The sequence below is a fragment of the Cupressus sempervirens genome, chromosome 9 (assembly GCF_028749045.1).
Source record: "Cupressus sempervirens isolate cs-2001-9-10 chromosome 9, ASM2874904v1, whole genome shotgun sequence".
Taxonomy (NCBI): Eukaryota; Viridiplantae; Streptophyta; class Pinopsida; order Cupressales; family Cupressaceae; genus Cupressus; species Cupressus sempervirens.
Window position 1 is genome coordinate 311,649,384 of NC_143126.1, and position 26,739 is coordinate 311,676,122.

The window sequence follows — 26,739 nt, forward strand, 5'->3', positions numbered from 1 at the left end:
GTTTATATCAACTCCTAACAAGGTTGGAATAACTCCTAACAAGTTTGAGGCTTTTATCAGGGCCTGGTCCTCTAACAAGGACCGAGACACTATATGTATGTAATAGACTACTAACAGGGTCAACATCCTTAATAGTATACTTTTGTTTGGTGGATCATTTTGTGGGTACCATCCCCACCATGGTTTTCCCTTGGCCAAGGTTTCCTTAATTAACAAAATATGGTATTATGAGTTCTCTCTGTCCATGGTTATCCTTAGAGTTCAACATTATTAGTTTAATTTCATACGTCGCATGTTATAAAGTAATTAAAAATATCCAATTTTGGGGAATAGTTGCTCATAAAGATCTTCCTTTGGGAAGGTGACCTTAATAACACTCCTTACAAATATCTTTCCTTGATTTGGTGGTGAAACTAAACTTCATGTGTAAGTGGTTGTCGAGTTTCCTTGTGGACAGAAGTGTTGTTTTTGGCAACCACATTTGAATTTCTTCAATTTTTTTGTCTTCTAGATCTAGAAACCTAATGGTTTAAACACTTTCTCCTTGCACCTTGGGGACAATTTGAAGAGCTATGTTTTGAAGTAAAGGTAACTATTTAAAGAGGGATGTTGTTGGGGAATGTAGCAAGAAAAGCTAGAGCACCTAACAGTAAGTCCTTGGAAGAATGGTAAAAACATGTGTATGTTTAACAAGATCTAAAGTTGGTTAACCCCCACCAAATATGAGAGTTGCAAATCAATTTTGAAATATTAAAAAGCATCAAGGGAATCTAGATGACCTCGTCGCTCATAAACTTGCTAAGCTAATGTAGAAGAAGTTTAATTAATCAATGTATTAATTATTGGAAAATGATAAATTAAAATAAATAATAAAATTACTTAATCAATGTTAGTAAACGGGGGTGGTGAGTGCAATTGATTAGGAATGAAAAGGGAAAGATTAAGGACGATTAGGGGAAATTAGATATGATTAGGAATAAAACAAGGAAGATTTTGGATGATTACAAAAGGTTTGGAATGATTAGGGATTAATGGTGAAGATCAAAAATGATTGGAGATGATGATTACTTAATCGACAAAGGAAAATGATGAAAGAAGATTAATCAATTTTGATGTCTACACACACAATTGGGAAGTATACATTCTCTTGGACATAATTAGTTTTAAGGATTTTTATAGAAGTGTGGGTTATATGAATTGTGTTATATATCTTATCTTATGCAAAGATAATTCAATCTTGAAATTGATATATAACTACAACATATTTATGCTATACACAAGGCATTTACACAAACAAAAATGCTTTCATGTGTGTGTGCACACATGTGCGTGCGCGTGTGTGCGTGTGTGCACGTGCATGTGCGTGTGTGTGCATCTAGATGGATATATCTATCAACATGTGTGCAAGTGTGATCATGCATTTGCAAATGTGTGTGTACATATAAATAGTTAGGACACATTGAGTTTGGTGTACTTTGAAAGCAATTTTGTTTCCATAAATGCCTCATTTAACACAAATGTGTTGCATTAATCTATCAATTGCAAGATTGAATTGATTTCACATAAGATACAAACCATGTATATACGTTGTAGTTAAACACGCACAATTAGATCATATCCATAAAACTTTACAAAACTAAAATATCAATTATTCAAACCCTAAAACAAATTACACGATTTATTTCATAACTAAATTTTTTAATCAATAATATTGATAAAAATTACTTAGTAGAAGAAATTTTTTAATCACACATCTTATAAAATTTAATAAAATTTGTATTGATTATACTTTTAAATTAATAATAAATGATGTTAAATGTACATTTAAATTGATCTATATATGTCAGAAAGAGAGTTAAGAAGCATTGTTTCCCAATAAACATCTTATAAAATAGCGGGAAATCGCATTGAACAGACAGACACATATCATACAGGAGAGTTTATAATAAATAATGAAAATGGTATTGAATATATATTTCACTTGATTTATATATCTCATAAAGGAGAGTAAGAAGCGTAGTTTCACAACAATTAAACCATAACCTAAAAGTTTGGCTGGTCACGTTGCTATACCACTTTCCTTACCTTACCTCTCGTGAGAAGGGGAGTAACCTTTATCAATCCCTTGCTAAAAAAAATGCATTAGGACGAAGATGCACCAAAATGGTACATTTTATCTACAAAAAATGATAACAAATTATGGTGCAAGCAGAGTAAGGTGTGTTATTTCATGGAGTATAAGCATAAAAGGCATTAGAGTGTCTAGCGTTTTTGGAAATTGAAATGTCTGATTCCGAAGGCAAAGACAAGACCAAAGGTGAGACAGAAGCCGACCAACACGATCGCCACCACTCCCACCAAGTCATAGTGATACCCAAAATACTCTCGTACGAAATGCTTTACGGGCTGGTGTGTCCCATCGGCCAGCCTTAAACTGGTCTCCACGTCTCCATATTGCGAAGACAAAAGGCCATAGAGCGTCCAAGCTACAGGGTTCAACCAATAATACCATCTCCACCATGGAGGAATCATCTGTCAAGTTGCAGGCACCCACCCTGTTTATTAGATTCTACTTCCACATAAGTCCAAAGCATTTGTTAATGGGGGTCAAGGCAGCTTACCCGACGAGGAATCATGAAACCTGAGAATAGATTCCACAGCATGAAGAAAGGTGCTGCTATAATTGCAGCAACATTATGGTCTGGGGTGATTGCCACTGTCATCATCCCAAAGAATGTGAAGTACATAAAGGTAAAATACATGAAGAAGAAATACCAAAATACTTTTCCCACCGACCACTCAAAAGAGGCCATGGAATAAAAGATCACTCCGTAGATGATTGCTTGGAGCAGTATATATGGAAATTCAATTGCCCCCTGCTTGCATTTTAATATCGTCAGGCCACACTTATTTATAAAACAGATTTTTCAAAAAAAGCAATTTCAACCTAACTTAATTAGCCCATAGGTTGATGAAAGCTACACACGCAGCTTTCGTAAAAGTTCCTTTCAATCTAATGGACTGTGAAAACCTCTAACTATTAAACCATAATATGCCACTGTTCAAGGTCCGGTGAAAAACATTTTGTTACCCTAACCTTCAATAATTTAAAATCCCATTCATTGTTATAGAGGACCCCGAATTTGAATGCAACCTCTCTACAAACTTAGGACTTGTGACTACAGGATACGCACCTGAGCAACAGCATACGGTAGGGCTGAATACATCCCAGCAGCTTTTTCCCGATAGAAAACCATTCTTTCCACTGAAATTACGGGTTGCACTGAAGATGAATTGGTGACACCCATGAAGAGAACAGCTGTATACATTGAACCCATGGCATTCAAAATATCCTGTTGTTCACTCCTGTACTACCACACAGCGTATGCCTTCTCTTAGCTTTGTGTTAACTCCCTTTAAATTTTCAAGGAACTCTAAGTAGTATAAGCTTTGAAAGGAATTGGTTAATTTCACTGGCTCTAATATTTTTGGGAAAACAGATAAGGGAAACTTTTTTCTGACGCGGCCTTCAAAATACGAGCTCTTTATAGAAACATATTTTTCACATTTTACTTCACGTACCTCCTGAAAATCTAAATTTGATCCATCAGGGACAACATAGACGCTTTTTCATTCATAAAAACAAAATTCAAGCAGCTATTTACATTATCTAATAACAGGCATACAGCATTGAAGTACAAAAACACACTGTACAAGGAGCAGATTTAATCTAAATATGAGGTGATATATAGGACTTACATATCTGAGCAAAGGAATGTTTTAACAGATAGTTACAGCATCTAAAAATGTAATTTGAAGAATAAAACTGAAACAATGATGAAATATGAATTCCGAACACCAACCTTTTGGATCCAAATTTCCAACATATAGTGCCAAACATTAATGAGATAATTAATGTGAAGAAAAGTCGAACTGCAGTGTATTGAGGGTTTCTCCAGTAGGACCAGTGCTGCTTCCATAGGCAAGCCATGCATTGTGCTAGAAAGGGCTGAGAGTACTTTGTCTCAAAATGAAGCTCTCTTGAGCCTGGAACTGGTTTGCTCAAACTATCTACTATTGCCATGTTTTGCCTGTGATAGGAAAATGTACAAGATAGAAAACAAAATGTAAAATCCATTGGACCAGGCTGAAGAGATCAATAAGGCAAACTCACTCACCTATACAATTCCGATGATTTATAGATTTCACTAAAGTTGACACCTAGACGGCGCTCTTCTGACATAGAAGTTACTTCCAGCATCCACGTAGCTGGATTATAACCTTCCTTGATCTGTGGAACCCCCTCAATGGCCTACATGAATCATTTTCAATTAGCTGAAACATATATGATGATTGCAGCTAGTGCTCGACTCTTAAGCTCAATGTATTGAGAATGTTTGCTAAAAGCTTAGTGGTCAACACTATCCAGCATGACCAATTCCTTGTATATAAAATCAACTTCCTATTGGTTCTTGTACAACAAACTATGACTACTTACAACTCCAAAATTCAAACTGTTCATCAAAAGGTACCAGATTTAGATCTAAATCTCTCAACAGAATAAAACCATAGCGGATGGCATCTTACCGAAAAATATTCTATAAGTTTGTTAGAATTGCGACCAAGTGGACCTGCATAGATAAGCTGACCTCCTCGCTTCATTAAGAATAGCTGCAGCATATTTCATTTAGCTTTAAGAAGATGCCAATTTCAAATGCTTCACAAAGCTATTTTAAGAAAACCAAATCTTTACCTCATCAAATGCCTCAAAGATATCAATACTAGGCTGATGGATTGTGCAAACAATAGTTCTCCCCGTGTCAACTATATTTCTTACTGTTCTCATAATTATAGCTGCTGCCCGAGCATCCAAGCCTGAAGTTGGCTCATCCATGAATATAATTGAAGGATTAGCCACAAGCTCTACTGCTATTGTTAACCGCTTACGCTGTTCAGTAGATAGGCCATTCAGTCCAGGAAGCCCAACCAAGGCACCTCTCAAAGAAGTGAGCTCCACAAGTTCCATTACTTCATCCACAAACATCTGAACATTGAATTTCACATTGTAATATTACATATACAATTAAATAGAATAAAAACAAAAATAGATCAATGAAGCTAGAGTAGGAAATTAGAATATTAAAAAACAAATAAAATAGATGGAGCCAAAAGAATTCCAGATTAATATTCATCGGGACTTCAATTTAGAAGGAGATTGTTACAGTGAATATTTTCGTAGCACTTATCAAATCTTTGGTAGCCAGCAGCCTCTTTGTTTATCCAGCAGTAGTGAGTCAAGGCATTATTAATGAGACGTCAAATGGAGATCCCAATTTTCAATGCTCACAAGATCAAAACAGCTTTCGTGTATACCCCAAAAACATTTTATAAACTAATAGATGTTGTTCATCATTTTTGCAAAGCTTCAAAGAATTCTTGGACAGGTTGTTCATGATGCCACCAATCCCATCATTTTTTAATTTAAAGCTCATCAGTGAAATGAAGCAATTCAGCATACTTCCTTTTCAAAACTCTTGATGACACTCTTACATTTTCTTCAAGCAACCACAATGCTAGATTAATGTGAGTGCGAAGGTCAGGCATCCTGATTTTGAATTGACTTGAAATGCATATGTTGTAACATAGTTGGCTAAAAAAGTTACATTGGTGAGTATGCTGCAAAATTATGGTTGGCAATGAAACTAGGGCTAGGGTTGAGGTGCCAACCAAGCTTCTGCATGCTCAATCTGTCAAGTAGATGAGGACACTACCAATAATCTATTTCTCGATTGCAAGTGGACTGTTCAAATTTGGTGTCTACACAGCTACAATTTTCTACAGCCATGCTTGGATTGATGATCCAGATATCAGGAGATTCAAATTTAATTGTGTTATATCCATAGTAACAATACGATTAATAAATCAGAGGTAAGCATTAATTAGAGAGAGATGCCTAGAAGAGCTATTAGAACTGGACTAGAAATATGCTGATTAATTTTATGTTATATGGTATACTCTTGAGGGGTATTTATTTATTTATTGTTGTTGATCTTCCAGATTCTATGCCTGAGCTACAAAATGTTTATTTCATGAAATCTGTTGTGTAGATTATGTGCACTGTTACAAATCTCTGAATACAAATGAATCATGATGGAAGTTTATATGGTTGAACTTCCACATGAGTTTCCACCTTCTATCAATTGAGCTGAATGGCATCAAAATATTACATAATGGAAATTAGTGGTATCACGAGTTGTGAGAATATCTTAGTGGTTTGTTTTGTATGTACCTGGAACACCAACTAAGCTAATGACTAAGACCACATAATGGCACCCTGTTTGATATACCTAGATTGTCTCATGCAACTACAAAAATGTGTGGTGGAAGTGTATTAAGAGACTGCAAAACCTCGGGATGGTACCCCGTCCATAGACCATGAAGCATGATTTGACATTGTCCTCAGACATTAGAATGGTCTTCACGACATCACTGCACTTGTGATTGGATTATCCACCTGAATCATTCGTTCTACCTTAAAAAATTAAACAGCAATAGTTCCAATTATGACAATACAAGGAAGCAAGTGGGGAAATGATTAGGAACCATCTTCCCCAGTGAGTGATTTGAACTGCTCTCACAACTCCTAAGTTGCCAAATTGGAATCATAATTGGGAATGGGTAGTTGCATACAACATACCAATACAGCAATGTTTTTTTGGGGCTGGTTAACTCCATACAAAAAAATTTAAAAATAATATAATATATAATAATATATAAATAAACAATATTAATTTATTTCATGAAGTATCCTATACAACTAAATAGTAAATATACACAGTTAACAATACTTAGTCATGCTATAAAAATAATCTGTACATAAATTGTATAACTAAAATATCCAAAAGTGCAGAACTACAATAATAAAAGTCAGTAGAAATGGAAAACTAAATCTGATTATATAAGAATTAAATGGTGATCTGATGAAAGTAATCATGTATAATGCAATCCTAATAAATAATTAAATAAATGAATTTCCTTATTGTCCCTACATGGACCTTTACCCCTTAACCTTGTCAGCCAATAACACACAAAAATCATTTTGCTGTTGCTCCCACTGTCTGTTGTTGCTGCAACTCGAGACTACAAAAATTGTTTTCCATTTTTCCCATTTTCCTCACTGTTGCAAGACTTCGCACCCAGAACACATAACAATGCCAGTAAGTTTAGCATTTAAGGACACTCATTTAAGGTTTCACTGGTTTAAAAAGGCTCAAATTTTCAATCAATTAAAACCAAAACCAGTCCAATTTCACAGGCAATTCAGATCTCTACCTTATTCCAGAACGAACTACACCCGGAAACATTGTTATTTCCAGCCAATTTGATACCATGGGACATTGCTATATAACAACATAGAACAATTTTGTGTGTTCACCATTTCCAAAATCTAATGAATTTACAACTTAGGCTGTTTATGCTATTGAGTGTTTGCAAATGTTGGATAGCTACAACAAATTTGGCACAATCCTCTTAGGAGTTGGTGTGCCATGATTATAGGAAGGAGTCACTTCCAAGATTGACTATATATGTAACATAGTGATTATGCATGCATGAATGCCCAAGGACTCTATGAAAAACATCAATTGACATTTTATCACAAATCATCTCATGTGTGAAAGGATGTATGGAACACAATAAGAAGCATTGACAATGGCATGTATACATTTGGTGTTGTCAAAACTGAACCATCCCAATTTGCAAGGCTTCCAAGGAGGCATGATTGATAATTTTATCACTTCGTAATTGCTTGAGGAATGAAATTTTCTACTGCCATTGATCAACAACTGCAACCACTAATCTGAGTGGAATCAGCAGGGATGCTTCTTCTTGAGATTGGTTTAATAAAGGCATAGACTTGTGTTGCGGCAATCACAACACTTGGATCACGGTCAATGATTCTATCACAGGGTTTGACTTAAAAATCCTCTATACCAGCGCCCACATGGCACTCTATACAAGAGGTTGCTTGTTTAACCACATAATTCTCCGTCTTTAATATGGACAGAATGAAATGGCTGCAAACATCCATGGTACTTCAAGGCTCTGTGATGCTCTGCCCAAACAAGTCTAGTATGGAGGTCAATGTATCTTGGACTAATTGATCATTTCCTTGCTGTGATTGTTGCCAATAAATATTGCAATTATCATTAATATATCCAGGATAATATTAATCCATGAAGACCTCTAGAAATTTCTCCCGCGTTGTGCCAGATTCTTTTTTCGCCTTTAGAATGTTTACTTTTCATATTTGTTCATGGGGTGAAATACTTTCAGAAATCCAATTTTGATATTTTCTTCATTGGAGAAATCATTCATGGAAAAATATGTTTCTAACATATCTAATCATACATCAAATTAGCACCAATTCGACCCTCAAACATGCAAGCGGCTAAATTTACTTGAAAATTATGGAGGTTTCAATCTTCAAATGGAACTGTATTGCCAAGGATTATGCCAATGGAAACACTGATTCGAGGACTGCAGAAAACTTGTTTAATAGCTTTGTAATTCCATTTGGATTATTTGTTGGTTTGAATCCTATGATTCAAGCTCTCCCTATGTCTAATTCCATTCTTATCATTTTTAGATATACTGATACATAATGTTACAAATCCATTAAGGATAAGTAACCATTATGGGAGTCCAAATTATTGATCTTTTACTTGACTCTTCAACTTATAGCAGTTGACCTATACAGTGTCAAAATGTAATATCAGAGTCAATAACATATATTGTGGGTGGTCCTAAGTAGCTTGTTTTGTATGTGTCTGGAACCATGCTGAAATTGATCATTGAAGATCACACAAGGGTTTTTTTTTACTATGGTACAATGTCAGAATATTCAATCTACCTAGATTGGCTCACATCTCTAGAAATGTGTGTGCTGCATCTTGGTCAGATGGTTTGATCCTTGAGTAATCACAAAACTCAGGAAAGTGTCTAGGAGTTCTTTTAAGTGGAAACAATGAAACGTGGATAAGCTTAACCATGGACCGAGAATTAGCAGCAAAACTACATTTGTGTTAAAACAATTGACCTAGGTCATTAGTCATTTCAAAAATGGGTTTTTCTTCCAAAAACCTTGCAGTGGAGATCAACACACTATTCTCCCTCAAATCCACTTTTTTCTTCTTCTCACATTCACCATTGTATGAGAACAAACTACTAAAACTTTTGAAACATTTTCAGATTAGATCCCCTCAAGAAAGTGTCTTGGGGTGCTGAAAAGTGAAAACCATGACACATGGGTCAGCTTTACAATGGACCATGAATTGGCAGCATCACTAGATATTTGTTCAAATAAGGAACCTCGAGCAATTAAACATTTCAAAAAGAGGTTTTTCTTCCTTCAACTTGTAGTGGATATCTACACTATTATTCTCTCACAAACCCTCTTTTTTCTTCTTTTCACATTCACCTTCACATGAGAAAAAGGCACTATAACATTTGAAACAATTCTGTATATGCTTAACTGCGATGTAGCTCAAAACTTCATCATAAAGAAAGTTGCTTGTCATATGGATGTTATCTTCGGTCTTTCTCAATCAGGCTGCTTCACACAGGCACACACCATTTTTGCCAATTTTCATCATTGGGTTACTTCTCATACTTAAGTCTCCCTTCATGCATTCTATCGTGTGATATTCCTCCAACATGGTACACTTATGTCACCTTCCACTAAATAGAAGCTTGTCATCTTTTTCCAATAGACTGCTTAAGAAATTATTTCTTCGTCTCACTGTTTTTTTAAATGTGAATCCATTTCAGTCACCCTCGTTGGAAGATCCCTTCTCCTGGTTGAGAATCTCCATTAATACATTCAATTGCATAATATTCTTCCATCATGGTGCACTCTTCCCAGATAGAAACTTAATAGCCTTTCTAATGGACAACTCATGCAGACATTTCTACTTTTGTTGCAACATTCTTCAAATTCAAATCTAATTCAGTCACTCTCATGTGAAATGCAAATCCTGTTATCACCCTCATTCATCAGGAAAATGCGTTTCTGTCAATCAACATTTTTTAGTCCTCCTAACTCCATCCGTCCTCTTCCACGCAATACTTTCTTCTCCAACCTGTGTTTTAGATTAATCCATTTGGCAGATACAACTCTCTTGCTGACTTTTTTAGGTTATGTACAACAGAGGAACAATATACCAGGGTTGCATACATACATACATACATACATACATACATACATATATATATATATATATATATATATATATATATATATATCCCGTTTATCCATTCTGTAGAGCTCGACATATCTATTTCAACAACCTAACACCTTTCTTCTACAATCTCTCCAGCAATGATTAGTTCTAACTTCTCAATGGCCTGCTTCTCGCCACAAATTTATATTTTGACCCTTGAAATTAACCTTATTTGCATTAGAAAAATAAAATAATTGATTCTACAAGTTAGTAAAAATTAGGAGTTACTCCCACCTCATTTGAGCAAGAAGAATTTAGAACATAACATACATAAATATAAATAGTAAAACTAAACTTTTGAGCACTCAGAGCTCAAAGTACTGTCAAAAAACATACAATGGAATTGTAGGAAGAGGTATGAAAAATTGGAGCACTATAATAAGGTTGTTGGAAGAGAACGTGTGTATATGTTGAATGGAATTGACCAAGTAAAATGGAGGTGATTGTTTAAGCAGAATCTGGAGTAGGTATGCACAGCACTTCAGAGAGATTGAAGCACTCAGAAGAGAGATCTGGCAAAACGTAAGTTCAAGGTTGAGTTAGATAAGTTTAGCATCAAAATGCTTAAATAAAATGTTTCCATCTTTTACAGTGAGACAATCTACAGCCTTGTTCAACCATGTAAAGATAATGGACCAAATCGACCTGGATGCCCATTCTTGTTATTTTGTTACCTAATTTCCATGTCATAATAAATATGTCAAGCGCACACATACACTCATGTTGATAGGAATGAGACACAAGCTGTGCCATCACCAGGATTGGCATTTGGCTGACCCACTTGTGGCAATAAGAGTCAGCTCACCTTCATATATTTTTACATATGGGCTTTGTCTCAGTCAGCTGTGTTCAGCCAATTATCATTCACCTTACTCTAGCCAGGTAATCTATTACTGTCTTTAAAATGATCAAATTGTATTACAGAGCTGGTTCAAGCAATTGAATGGACTATGCACACTGAATTGATGAGCAGTTTCTTTTGGCTGGGATAGTTAGCCCTACATGCATGTCAATATCAGCATCTTGATTAAGGCATATCAAATAAATGTTTGCATACTGGAATTAATTGTGCAAGTTGGAATATAGAAAATGTTGACATGCTTTTTAATAAACCCAGAATTCACGTCCAGTGCATGGAAGAAAGGAGCAGTGATAACAGCCTAAGAATGATCTGGTTCCTGTAGGATGTGTTTGCCTTCATAAAAGCTAGGCACACAGCTTAGAATTCAACATAACCTGAGACCGCAAGCATGTCGACCAGAATATTTTTGTTTTGTTTGATGTTCACAAAACTTAGTCTCACATCGGTCAGCAAAGCATTGCATTTTGAATGTTTGTAATTCAAGCCATGGAATTATGCTGAGACTTAGTACCACATGTTATGTGTGTTGGGAGGATATTTCGTAACTGCCAGTTTATGCAAATTCAGTTGCAAAATAGGTTGACCAGCCACACCTTGTGAGACAGAGTCTCTCCTACCTTAAAGGGAAGGATCCCCCTTCTCACCATTCATTGGATCAACTCAAGGTAAGCAAGAAGTTAAGAGATATTGTAAAGGGGTGTTACCAATATTTGTGAATTTTTTCTAGAAGTGTTTTCCCTCAAACCTTTACTGGCATTCTCCTTCTGCCTTGGATGATTTTTCTTGGAATGTTGTTATCCTTTGAAAGTTCTAAAATTCTCAACAGTTTTTCTTCCTCCCTTTCTGTGATTTCCTATAGTGCAATAGTTCCTAAAATATCTCTCTTGTTAGCAACTCCTTTGACAATGGCAGTCAACAGCTCTATCAGTGACATGGAAAAACAACTGTTGGTGAACTCCCTGGCAACAGTAGCTTCTTTTCTCCTCCTTGAGCACCCACCAATCTTTTATAACCACAATTTAGCTCTATCAAACAACAGTGATCCGAATTCCTTTGAATGATGATAAATAGCACCTTCAATCTCCTTGGATCTACCAACGATCACCAAAATTCCAGTAACACAATCCACCTAGCTATGATACCAATAATAGTGCAGCAAATGTTTGACTAATTCAGCACACTTAACTCAAAAATGTTTCATATATTGCTAAATGAGAGTTTAATATAACAAATAAACATATTATTTTGACTACAAATGAGTAAGTCTCCTTGCTTGACTGCTGAATATAAAGGTTGGCTTTTAAACATCAAAAGAAAACCAACTCAAGCCAAAATAGACTCGTTACCACTCCTAAAATCACTATAACCTCCTACACTTGAGGTAAAATGAAATAGATTTAATTTACTTATCAACTCACTGTGGGATTATCAATAGGTTATATCAAACAAATCCCACATACACACGAGTCTAGAAATATCAAGAACCTATGACCATATTAATTAAATATACATATAATTGATGCACTTGCATCAGACAAAAACCCTAATAAATAAACATGAAAGAGAATGATTCGTTGAGATTTATAGATTTTGGAACCATCCTAGAAGGAAAAACTGCAGAAGACTGAAGGCTTCCTGATAGTGGGCCAGAGAGCTATGCATCCTACATCTCGTGCCACAATGTCAAACATGTGTTGATGATCTTTCACAGTACTAAGACCCTATGGTAATAAAATCTCTAAAGCCTACCATATAACCATTCTTGAGGCCCATTAGATAACACAATAGCCTCACTAGTTTCACAAGAGGACTTAGTCAATCCCTTGGACATAAAACAATCATGGTGAAAAAAAGCAACAATCCTTGATTATTTCCATTCAAGGGGCATTAAATTTATGCTTAGAAACTAAATAGCAATATGATATTCATACAATCCCATTTTAAAGCACAGAAACACCATGAGATAATGACTAATAGTTACTAACTTTCACCTAAGACCACACTGTACATTCCTGCAGATCATATGCCTGGTTGCAGACTTCCAGAAGCTAGAAGATTAGAACCCTTTCAGATGAAGCAGCAATTACATTCTATGTGGTGAGATCCAAAAGCTCTTGCACTCTAAGCAATTACATTTTAAAGAGAGGAGAGAAACTCAGATTGAATCTACATATGATACCCAGTACACTGATCTCCCTTAGATTTGCGAGTAACCAGGACAAAAGAATATGCCATTTCTGTGGGTGTGAAAACACATTTACCATTGCATCCTCCTCAAAAATACCCACATTCCCTATAGAGGGGCAGTTTCAAGATTTGAGGTCTTGAGGGAAGCCTCCTTTGTCAGGGATACCACCAGATCTCTTGCTATATGGCACATGCCATTACATACTGATCACAACCTTTAACTTCACGAAAACTAGTTTGCCCTTCATGAGGCACTGGCCGGGAATTGCAGATTTTTCCTCGAGGATTTCAATTCACCTCATTGCTTATCAATTGCTACACCACATCTTCCATTCGGCCACTGTCCCCCTACTGTACCCTTGCCATCCTTAAAATCAAGCCCTCGGTCCCGCTATCCCTAAAACCCATTCCCTCGTCAGGAAACTCCATGAAACTATGGACTAAAGACCCACTTTCATAGCAATGAAATAATGCATTTCACCATCTTTTTTGACCCTCAACAGTCTTTATTTGAACTGCACTTAATTTTAGGCATTGTGATATTTAAAGCTGCCTTTGTAACCCTCTGCCATATTTCACATTCTGTCAAACATCTTATGCAGTCACTGATTTCAATTTCAGTCTTCCAAGCTCAAAAAACATATCCCTTTATGTCAAATCTGAACATGCCATTAACTAGTTCCGTGATTCATGCAACGGTTTTATTATTGCATAGTGCTCTCATATTTCCTTTGAAAAATACCATCAAACAACTCACATCCTTTACTTTGACTGGATCATTTCACTTCGCCAGCATATCAAATAGTTGTTGGAATTGTGTTTGATGGGCACACTGTTAAACATTCCACAAACAAAAGTCACACCCTTTTAGATTCATTTTCAACGGTTGATTAAGAGTACCCTGTGCTCTTTACTTTTTGTCGAATGAGACCAACAATCTTTGAGGATGCAAACATTACTTACAATATTTTATAGAGTGATTGATCTGAAAATACATAATGAGCCACCACCAAAGTTCTCTGGGCATTTTTATTGATAGTGTACAGATTAAGAACTTGCTGGTGTCCAGAAAACAAACCAAATCTTCAAAAACAATGCCCAAGCAAAAGGAAAGTTGCAGTGGCGTTTTCAGCTCTTCTGAGTCTCTGACAGTTTTAAAAAAAACCCAAACAGCAATAGAATGGTTGTTAAGGCATGTTTTCAGCTCTTCTGAGTCTCTGACAGTTAAAAAAAACTACAGACAGCATTAGAATGGTTGCTAAAGCATGTTTTCAGCTCTTCTGAGTCTCTGACAGTCAAAAAAACCCAAAACGGCATTAGAATGGTTGCTTAAGCATAAAATATGTTGCTGGATCTTTTCTATGTATGCCTGGGCGTTTTTACCATTTCTGGGACTTGAAAATTACTCGAAACAACTATAGTTTTAATGATATCATTAAAACTATACTTATAAATACAATCACATGAGACACTTTTAATGCAATTAAGTGGGGTTTTTGTTTAACACTGCATGTCAGCATAATGCAAATCACCTTTAAAATTCCACTATCAATATATTTATAGTCCCAAATACATAAAGGTGAGCATTTTAAATGCAAAGACATATGTTGAGTTCAAAATATATGCATATACATATAACTTAACATGTGTAAGTGAGGTTTTAAGATGTCTTTCATATACGACGCCCATTATTATAACTTTATTCCATAAAAATGAGCATTTTAAATGCAAATACATATGTTGAGTTCAAACTATATGCATATACATATAACTTAACATGTGCAAGTGAGGTTATAAGATGTCTTTCATATAAGACGCTCGTTATTATAAACTTTATAACTTAAAGGCTTTATAGTGGCAACTTCTAACCCATTTACACATGCATTTGCATATGAAAAAGGCCTGTTTTTAATAACTTAAAGGGGATAGTGGCTTTTTTTCGAGTCAAAATACATGTGTTTTTGACATTAAAAAGTCCTTTATGCTTCTATTCAACTGAAAGATCTTGGGTGGCAATTTTTGCAAGGATTGCATCTGTTTTTTACTCCTAAAAACCCGTCATTACTCATTATTGCTACATCCCAATTTTCGATCCAATTTAAAATGCTCATATAGCCGTTGAGGTTCACATGAAGTCAGTTGACAGTTAAATCTATTATAATCCTGTGAAATGGTAAGATGGTTAGTTATTATAATTTCACATGAAGATAACATGTTAGTTGATTATTTATCATGAATTCATGGAATTGAAAAGGTGGTTGGCCATATGATTATATATGATTAAATAACTTGTTATGGTAATATGATTTAACTGCGGAGAATTTCCTTGTACGATGCACATCGAAGGGGTGGAAGCATTGTCAGAAAAGAATTGGGCACAGGAGCTTCACCATCACTAGGCAAATGGGTATGAATCGTGAATCACCATGGTTGAGGACCTAGCGACTTGAACATCAGGATACAATTGATGAAACCGCATGAGCTATTAAATAAAATATTTAAAACATTAATTAACTTAATTAAAATATAATGCGTACCTCAAAAGTTTTGATTGATCTTTCATTATATTATTATAATATATACCTATCTACGTACACATACATATAAAATAAAGTGACACCATAATTTTATTTTCTTTATAATAAAATGATGCCACCTCACAAATATATCTACATGCATATAGATAGATATAAACCATAATTATTTTCGATTTATTACTTTCAAATCTTCTTCCATCTTTTTATTCTTTTTCTTGCTTGAAACCGATTGAACACTTGGCACATTTATTTGGCGTCCAAGAGTCAAGATATTATTTTTATGTTTCAACTTCTTGGAAGCCAAGGAGACACGTTACCTTTTTATTATGAAGTTGAGACAGAGGCAGATGAGATACACTCATTTTTCCCATCACCCGACTTCCCTGTTCAAGCGTCTGACTTCCTTGTTTTTTTTCATCCAACTCTTTCATATTACCCGACTACGTTTTTCTTAGCAGTTGATACCTCTGCAGTTACCATCTAGTAACCATTGCATTGTTTCTCCATCCACAATTTCCTTGTTATACTTAAGTTCTGCTGAAATCGTGAGCAGTATTTATACTGGAGATTAGCATTCAAGATCTTACCTGTTAAGAGTGAGACGGGTTGTTGAGCATCCAGTAATGCTCCATTCTTTCCTACAGATTTTACCAGGCTATGTGATTAACCAAAAATCCAAACAATGCATTATAATTTCTTAATCAGTTATTAGTGCAGTCCGATTTTTATAGCAATAAGATACAATTCTGGATTATGAAGAAAATCATCCTTGTTTATAATATCATCAGTTAAGATGAATAAAAGCCAAGTATCCATGACATGATTTCATATTTATTTATGCCGTTGGAAGTCAGAATTAAATGATATTATTCTGCAATGCTAATAACTACTTTCTTAGATCACAAAAAATGTGATAAGCTGGAAACATATAATATTCTTTTATAAGTTAAGGATCAACAAAAAGAGTGGGTTGCTCTAAGATTCAAACACTTGGGACTCAAGGGTGAAGAGCTAAGAGAAAGGAATCTGCAATAACATGAAACAAAATCCGATGTGACATAACAATGTTTATCATTTTTTTAAAAGGAAACATTTAATAACTCATGCATGATCATGTTTATTGTTTTTCTCCTGTTGTCAAGTCAAGTGGTGTGATTAGATACTAGGATGCTCAGTGGTTGACAAGCTATTCCATGCCTATCTCGAGTAAAGAGGGCCTTTCTAGTTAAAGAAAGCGTGGAGATAAGTTTAAGGTCCGTGGTTGGGTGGTTAAGCCCCTGACAATGTTTCCCCTCTCCATGAGATGTCAGGATGTGCATCAGATAAAGATAAGTTGAGCACTCAAATATTTATTGGTAACAAGTATTTTTACTTTTTATGATATTTATACAAGTAGAAGATATGATGGATTAATTTATATCGTATCTAAGCAATCTTTCTCGTCAATGTAATTGGTAACCAGTGAGATCAGATGATCTTCCAATTGAATATGGATTATATCTATAGGATTGTTGTTTCAGTGTTTCATTTATAAGAATAATGATTATGAGCGTATCTTCTAATCTTATGTTATTGCCACAGTTAAGCAATCAAAAGACCAGGAATGATGCAGTGGTATCTGACGCCCTTAATGATATAGTGGTCTCTGAAGCCCTAAATGATACAATGGTATCTGATGCCCTAAATGATACAGCAATATGTGATGCCCTAAATGATATAGTGGTATTTCATGGTAATCGTCATTTGATATTGATATAGAAGTATTTGATGGTAATCGTCATTTGATTTTGATATAGTGGTATTGGATGATAATCGTCATTTGATCCTAAGTGGTATTCGTGGACTAACTCGGGTGTTAGAAGCATCCCTAGATTGATTTCGGTTTCGAATCCCTTGGTATGTAGATTTTAATTTCCATAGTTAATTCATTGATAATGTTTTCAATTCTTAGTCATGAAATCTCGTTTAATTGATTGTAGCCGTTAATCTCATTCACATGAACGTAACTAATATAATTGTCTTCCTAAGAAAATGAAGTAATAATTGTATTTCTTTGATATGTTAGTTGTTAGTTAAGACCCGGGAAAAAGTGGTTGTTACAATTATTTTTATGCATTTTGCTTCTCCAAGCTAGAGTAGCAATTTTGAAGGCTTTTTTACATGTGCTTTCCACTTTGAAAAGCACATTTTCGTGCATGCTTCCAACTAAATAGACCTGGGCGGTGATTCTTGGAACAAATGCATGTGTTTTTTACATCAAAAAACAAGTGTTTAACCTCATGCTTAAGCATTTCTTGCTGGGCGTCCATTTGGAGGTGTAAATCATATGTTTTCAAGTTCTGAAAACATGTTTTTACTTCTTTCAAGCGCTTTTCTCTATCTATTGCTAGGCAGCGATTTTCCATGCATTTACATGCTTTCAAGCACATGCAAACACTCAAAAACAGCCCGTCCAAATGCCTTTGTTGGTCAAAAACGGCTCATTAATGCAAGATTTAAGCATTTAACCGCAATGACTTGCATCAAGGAAGGATTCTAGGGTAAGATATGCCATTCCCAACTTTTCCCTTATCTATTTCAAGTTGTATTTGATGCCCTAGGCGCCATTTTTGGTTGCCATTACATATGGTTTTGATTTGGTCAATATAGTAGTTATAGTTGTGCATTTTGTTTCTCCATCATTTAACACTTGAGAAGCAACGAATCTTGACTCCAAAATGCATTCAATTCAATAATGATTGAGTCAAGATTCGAAGTCTATATAATCCTCATGTTGCAATATTTTCTAAATCCAAAAATCTATTAGATTTGCTTCAGATTTTGCTCAAGGGTTTGTAATGACTTCTCTTGTTTTTGGTAAAGAGAAGTAAGTTTTCTTATGTTTATCTCAAGGATTTTGTTGTAAATGTTTTGTTCTTGTAGATGGTTGCAAATTTTTCATTCCATTTTCAGATTTGCACATGTTTTAGTTAGTGTTGTCTCTTCTATCTTCCATCTTGATTTTTCAAAGTTGCATATGCACATACATCATCTTGCTTACATATGCAATCAAGATAAAAAAACTGTTCTATGCTTGGAGCATACAAGACAAGCAAGCTCATTGTCACACCATGCAAATTCATTTCAAAAACTCATTTTCATGCATTACATGTTCCCTATCCGTACTTATTCCATCATTGCCACGCGACTTAAACTTCATGTTGGTAGTTCACTTGTAATGGAAATTCAAAACTCCATTATAAGTAAATGCCATACCATTCATCTTTCATGTGTTCTTCCATTCATAAAGCTTGTTGTCCACTCATATGCAGTGCCTTCAAAAAATCCCATTTTTTATATTTTCCCCTCATGTAAAGTATATTTTCCCCTCACGTAAAGAACTGATTTTGCCTAGAATCCTTCACCCTTTGTTGCTGAAAGGCCTTCCACTTATATCCTATATGCATACTCTTCCAGATCTACAAAGTTCAAGCTTGAAAGATCATGTTATGGCTTTTTTTTGAAAATTCAAAAACAACAACATGATGTGGTCATACAAAGAAAGGGATGAGAGATGCAATGATTGCAAGCCTAAAATGCTTTCAAGACAAAGATGGAAAGAAATAAATGTGCTTTTCAAGAAACAACCACCATTATACTACAAAATGGTCAAGGATGCAAGATGCAAGATGCAAGTTCCTCTTTTAGATCAAGATGCTTCCACCAAACCTAAGCACATCAATCATAAAGCATCCCTATAACAATAGGAAGACCAACAAAGGATGATGTAATAGGTGTCATGTCTTTTCAGGCACTTAAAAATATTCTCATCATGTATTAGCAATTTGTATTTGACAGATTACATGTAATGTAAAAACTAGATGTAATTGCATGTGATAGTATCATGTGCAAAGTTATACCTGTATTCATGTTGCAAGTGCTATAAGCCTTGTAGCATTGAATAAGTAAAGGCTAGCTAGTTAGTTAAAGAATAAGCCAAGGTAGCTTAAGGTTTTCCCCTTTTTTCTCCACCTTTCTCTTCCCTCTTTTCCTATATAAAGGAAGGAGTTCATTGTGAATGATCATCTTTTGGGGATGCAAGAAAATTCTTCCACTTTGTATTTGCACTCTAAGACTTTGAGCTTAAATGTAAATTTAATTGCTTTCAATAAAAGGAGCAACTTGCTTCCAAACTTTGTGCTGATTTAAGCTGTTATGTGACAACATTTTCTAGAAATTGATTGTGAGTTTTGGAGCTTTGCTCAAGAGGGATTTGAATTCAATTATGCGGACTTTAAGTTGCCTAATGCAATCAGAACCAATTTGAACTAGACTTTGTGTTGCAGGAAGACAAACTGTTATAGTTAGAAGTGGCTGTGATTACTTGAAGTTGAAGACTTTGGGCCTTAGTTGTAAATGTTTTCATTAAACTTGAGAGTATCCAATAAGAGATTTTGTGCCTTACCAGTTATTCTACTTGAATCCTCATTCGAGACAAGCGTAGAAGTCTTTTGGTTGCTACATATGTTTCACAAAATATATAAGTAAATAGTTGTCTCTAGCATTGTTCTTACGTTAAACCCACAACCACCGGTATTATCATAGTAATACTACATACCTTTTGTTAAGTTGAAAGTTTTAGTTGTGTATGAATCATTCCTGAAAAAAGAGAAAGTGATAAGAAGAACCACTCTTTTGTTAATTTAAGTTAGGTCTCTGTTGAAGCCACCTATGGTAAGAAGGGAGCCTCCCCTATCGCTAATAGGAGAAAGAAATCTCATGTGACATTGCCTAAAGTCATAATTTTTGTTAGTTGTGATTTCAATGACTTACAAAAACTTTAGCCAACACATCAAGAGGAGAAACATTTCAGGTGCCCAACATAGTATCCAACTTGGTAAATAAATGATAAATAAAGAAACCGTCAAAGTAAAGAGCCCACCGCAACTCTAGAAAGGAGAAGATAACAACAATAGTGATCATCCAAGTATCAACCATGTGGACCCTTCAAATTTTTGAATTAAGCTTCATTTTTCCCTCACTCAGCACTTGTTCTGCATTTATATGTTGTTTACAATTTCAAAATTGTTAGTCGAAAGCCTTATGTAGCTTGCTTCTAAAATATAGTAAATGGGGTAACATCTTGAGGGAAGATACTTTGAACAATTACTTTTCCATTTTGCAACTAAATTAAATCACTAAAATAATTTAATTAGTTCCAACTCCAAAACATAACACAACACTGGCAGTTTAGTTACCCAACAAGCCAAATAAGAAAACTAACGCTAAGTGTACAAAGACAACTAGAGGTTGCTTAATCATGAAAGGGGTATTAAACAATTATTTTGGTTCTTGTTATTTGGTTTTCATGCACTGAAACAATCAATTTCTAGGAGGTTTGAGGAACCATGGAAGGGGTAATGATCAAATATTATAGTTCTTGTCATTTGCTCTTCACGGACTGAAACAATCAATTTATGGGACCTCCTTTGTAGATAGGGCCCTCTAGAGCCCAATTTAGAAAAAAAAAAGATTCCAAAAAGACTTCCCAATTCACCACAAAAGCGGAGCTGGGGTTTACTACAATAAAAAGAGACACTAGGTCGTAGCCAAAATCAAGAAAACCAGTCAAACCCGCCTTAAAATGGAAACAAACTAAAATACCCCCAAAACTTGGGAGCACATGATCCTTATGTGTTAACTTTTTGTCAAGCATATTTTCATGACAACCTCTAGGTTTTGAAATTTTAATGTCAGAAGTTTTGAGCCTACTAGTAACCACGAGGCTTGAAAATTAGATTCTATCACCAACTAAAAGGTCCAAGTGCACTAGAGACATGTTAAGCTTGCAGGTGTTAACAATGCCAAAATAATAAGGAGACACATAAGAAAAAAATTGGTTGAGATATGACCAATTTGTTTACGAGAAAAAAAAAATTGAGGAACCGAGATTATAGGTAGAATCGTCTACTTTTTATACAGTTCTTGTAATATGCAAACTTGTTCAAACATATCTTGAAATACTTATAAGAGAGCTTTTGAAAGTACATGCCACCTCATGAAAATCACCTAATAAGTTGTTGTGCTGGCCAATGTGAGCTTTTGGATATCACTAGTGGTTTCCAAGTGAGTTAATTACCAATATGAACAAGTCTTGGGTGAGTGAATTTGAAATGTTCAAAAAAGTGATATTTGCATGTATTGGAGGGAGGACTATTTAGTTGTAGGACTAGGATGTCTAGTTCGCCTATATTGGTTGTCGAACCAGGCAAAGTTCAAACCGGTACTAGTCTTGGTACAACTCGATTGCTAGTGTGAGCAAGGTTCAATTTTCAGCCACCTAGTTCGACCCAACCCATTTGTCATTCGTACCCGAGCAAAGCAGGCACTAATCGATCGAATTGATGTCAAATTTAGTCATTTTATGAGCTCAAGGGCAGGAGGATTTATACAAATATAACATTTAAGTATTTCTTGACCTTTTATGCTGAGCATTTTCTTGAGATTCGGAATGGTATTATTGTCTTCCCTATTTATCTTTATCGGTGCTAAAGTCACGCCCTACGATTCTCTTTGGGCTCCTTCAGAGTTAGCTCCCACCGTCTTTGGGTCCAGACCGATCACCATATAGATAGAGAGGACTGGATCTGTCGACTATGTACTTTGGCGGAGGTTGAGACTGAGACTCACTTTATATTTCGTCATCCTATCTACTATGAGATCAAAGGGAGATTTTACTGCCTATTCAGAGATTGTTTTTCTCTTTCAGCATTCTTTAGCTATATTGACCAGCGGTGCCTTGCACTTCACCTACAGGAGGCCACCCAACTTTGTTAGCATACCATGCAATCACTCATACCTTAGGGCCATATCTCAGACCACCTCATCACCACCTTTTTCTCCCCCCTGTCTCCAACATGGGGCACGAAAAGGCCATCCAGTATCGCTTACTCCAAATCGGTCAAACACTGCACCAATCTTTCCAGACAACAACACTCCTACAACGGTTCTTAGCGATGATCTAAGATTTTGGATCATCCACGATTATACCCTTCTGTGACTAATTTCTTTGTACCAAGGAAGGATCCTTAGTCCTTACCTTGGTTTTTCTAGTTTTGTGTCTTGTTTTGTTTCTTCTCTAACACCATTTGGTGCTCCCGCATTGGTCGGCTCTTTTGTTTGTATGTTCAGTCCCATAAACCCTTGTGGTTTCTTGTTGGACATTAATATTTTTATCTTATCTTATACTGTAAGTTATATTTGTATAAATATTGTTAGGATGTTTGAGATAGGTTTTAGCTTTATAGGAGTTAAAATGCAGATTCTAGATTTTCAAGGTTTCAAAAAATTCTAGACTTGGCCAAATTGTAGGATTCAACATGACTTCGGTAGTGTTATCTCCTGCAACCCGTCATGGCTTTTTGAGGTCAATTTGAAGTAGGAACAAGTATTTTCTAATTATTCTAACTCATTTCCTCACAAATCACTTGGTTTCAATTATATATTCCTGACAGGCTTAGCTCAACCACTTGCTCATACCCAAGACACACATTACTTTCCAGCAAGCCAAAATTGCTCAAACTCATTCTTGGGACTCGGAGACTTGAAAGTTGCTACCACCTAAGACCACCCAAGAGGCTAAGACTACCTAAGACCACCTAAGACTACCTCAAACATTTTGCCAAGAGAAAAATCTTTAAAAGGGAAGTGAAGATGATGAAGAAGAAGAAGAATATCAATATATTTTTAATCCATTAGTTGAACTTCAAACAATAATACTTGAACTTGATGTTATGATTTAATTTTAATGTTTTGAATCTTTGAGGAAAGAACTTGATGTATATGATGCTATGATCATGATTCATGATGCTATAATTACAAGTTTATGGTGTTTTTGTTGTTTAAATGATTTTATGATACTATGTGAAATTCTAATCTTTACTCATGCTTCTAGGCTTCATTCATGTGTGTATGTGTGTGTATAATTTTTACATGTTTTTGTACTAACAAACTTAAAACCCTTTTCAAAATTTTACTGTACCAGCGAATTGGTCCTTCGTACCCAAACTTGGAACCGAACTTGAACCAGTAACTTAGTTGTAGGGTTATGCTGTCAGAAGTTGTAGGGTTATGCTGTCAGATTTCCTCCAATGGACAAGGATGTTCATCTCCACATTACGGCTCGGAGCCTGCCAGTGCATTGTAATGGTTTATATGTTACCAGATAATACATTGGTATGGTGCTTAGAAGGGTGAAGTTGTTTTGCTCTAAAGGGTTTTTCCCCTGTACATTGGTGTATTTTCTCTGTCTATACTGCTTCTACTCTTCTCTAATTCTTGCTCCTAAAGTGTTATTTTACTGCCTTTATGCTGCTAAAAAAATTCATAGCTATGAGATATGCATATCTTTCCTCTAAGGCTTAACATGAGAAACAAATCTGTATCCTAATTCCATTATTGGTCCTTGTCTGTTTGCACGCATATCAAACTTCTATTTAATAGGTCTTACAGTACTAGAGATGCATACTGTATATTTTATTATGGATCTTACTATTTCTGTAGTCTTATAAAGTATAAGAGAACACTTTACTAAACCTTATGAAGTAAAGTGCAAAAGGAAAAAGAAGAAACAATATACAGTAATTGTTTACAATCAATATACAGTTATTGTTTACCTATAAGATTGAACAATGCCTTCCTTTTTAATTATAACAGATCACATATTGAAGAATCTTGACAGATAATTGTACCTTTCTGGTATCAGAAGAAACTTCAGATGGAAGACGAAGCCATGCAGAATATATGAGGGATTCATAAACTGTTACATGAGGTGAGTGAATGTCATTTTGTTCACAGTACCCTGAAATCCTAGCAAATGTTTCTTGTGTCTTGGGATGACCAGATATATTAATGCTACCCTCTATATAGCCACCTGTTTTCCGCCCAGCCAATACATCCATTAATGTTGTCTTACCGGCTCCACTAACTCCCACCAAAGCGGTAAGAATGCCAGGTCTAAAAGCTCCACTAACATCTCGCAAAAGCTGTAGCCGGTCCTCTGTTATGCCTTGTTGTTTCATTTCCTGTGGATATAATCAGGTTTTCCAAGGTTATGCTATCAGCAACATGTATACAAAAACTTTATTTGAATTTACTATGCATGCAGTGCAGTAATCTTAATGTACCGGTGGCATGTCCACATAGTAGTTAACATGTTTGAAGCAAATGTTAAATGGTTGAAATGGAAGAACCATGCCCTTTCTTTGCTTTGTTGAGAGAGATTCTGAGTTCCCATTTTGAACAGATGCTGACCTCGTAAGCCTAAAACTTCTATCTGGTCCTGCAAATGCAAACTTAATAAGGATGCCTTGTTTTTTTGTCGCTTCTACAATGAAATCCTTCTCCAGAGTTATTTGTATAATACCTTGAGTTGCTTCCTTAATAGACCCTGCTCGAGAAGTTGGAGTCAACTCTATCAAGCATTCTCCTGTCCTATTTGCATGCCTCTCCTGGAGAACATCCTCAGAGACCACTGCCTGAGCCTTCCCAATGGCTGCAAAATATGATCTCAGATCTCTCAGAAACTACATATTTTATTAAATTCAGTGCACAGTGAAAATAATAAACACAATTGTTACAATGCAGCTTGAATTGGTAAAAAAATGACATCTACAGTCATTAAAGTGATTGGCTTCTGGATTAGATTGTGTTAAGATTTTTCACATCAAGGTTTCGAATCACACTACCTGATCCATCATCAGAATGAAAGAGAGCAAGAGATGCAAAACATTTCAAACTACACTTTGTTTTGCATCTAGTGTGATTCGAAAGGTTAATGGTAAAAATCTTAACACAATCTAATCCAAAAGCCAATCACTGTAATTGTAATGGATTGTGGAAATTTGATCTCTCTGATCTGCAGTCATAACATTACAATTATGTTTTGGTTAAATACTTAGTATCACAAACAAGACCTACAGACATTTTAGATGATAAACACCACAATATGACATGCTCTACCATGTAGAGCTGTAGTGTCTAGCTTTTACTATACTAATGCTATAGTCAGGTTGGGTTGGTTTTCTCTTCAATAAAAGTAAAATACTAATAACAATTTTGTTAATATTCTATTTTTATATACTTGCCACTTTTTCCTTAAATAATTAGTCTCAACCTTAATTTCAGCTATATGTAGTACAGCTATTTTGCATTCACATAAGAAGCTAAAATCTTTATTACCACTATGATTTTTATTTATTTTCCTAATAAATGTTTCAAGAATTATCCAAAACTTTTGACGCAGTTATATGAGAGGATGATACTCACGATTAAGGTAGGCTAATGTCCAAGTGAACAGAACATTGAATAAAAGAACATAACCCGCTAAAGCTGCAACACCAATCCAGTACCAGTAGGCATATGGAAATAAACCACGAGATTTCAGCACCAATTCGCCTAATGTCTGGTTACCAACATGCTGCAGTGAACAATACCAAGCATCAATAATTGATCAACATCCTTTTCTAACCGCAGATAAGATTACGTTAAATTATAATTTCTAAACCTATTATTATACCTTATCCCATGAGTGTCCCAGGAATTCATTGACACTTGCTGCATTCTGAGCATACATTAATGGAGATATCCAATAACCCCATATCCACCAGCTTTTGATGCTTTCTGTTGAAATGGAATGAATAAACTTTATGACCCTCAATATCATCATATTTCCACAATCCATTAGAATTCTTTTATGTGTTTCTGGCTTTAGATTGCATATGAATTTTTAGCATTTCTCATCCTGATGATGGAGCACAGAGTGTGATCCGAAATATTGATGCTAAAAATTCATACACAATCTAAGCCAGAAACACATAAAAGAATTTGTTACTAA

General features: G+C 35.3%; 1 protein-coding gene across 2 annotated transcripts in view; it reads right to left on the bottom strand.

Moving 5' to 3' along the window:
- Positions 1-1,939: 1,939 nt before the first annotated feature.
- Positions 1,940-26,739, bottom strand: part of ABCG32 (pleiotropic drug resistance 4) — a 30,739-nt gene continuing 5,939 nt past the window's right edge. Inside the window, exons 13-24 of one of the 2 annotated variants that reach the window (XM_089799946.1) lie at positions 26,422-26,525; positions 26,172-26,322; positions 25,270-25,398; positions 25,031-25,185; positions 24,596-24,928; positions 4,754-5,044; positions 4,588-4,671; positions 4,179-4,312; positions 3,864-4,091; positions 3,195-3,366; positions 2,622-2,876; positions 1,940-2,532 (exon numbers count right to left, since the gene is read on the bottom strand). In XM_089799946.1, coding sequence (XP_089656072.1) covers positions 2,263-2,532; positions 2,622-2,876; positions 3,195-3,366; positions 3,864-4,091; positions 4,179-4,312; positions 4,588-4,671; positions 4,754-5,044; positions 24,596-24,928; positions 25,031-25,185; positions 25,270-25,398; positions 26,172-26,322; positions 26,422-26,525 — 2,306 coding nt within the window. In that variant the 3' untranslated portion in view covers positions 1,940-2,262. Of the gene's footprint in view, positions 2,533-2,621; positions 2,877-3,194; positions 3,367-3,863; positions 4,092-4,178; positions 4,313-4,587; positions 4,672-4,753; positions 5,045-24,595; positions 24,929-25,030; positions 25,399-26,171; positions 26,323-26,421; positions 26,526-26,739 lie in introns of both variants that reach the window. The other variant, XM_089799945.1, reaches the window with a different exon arrangement.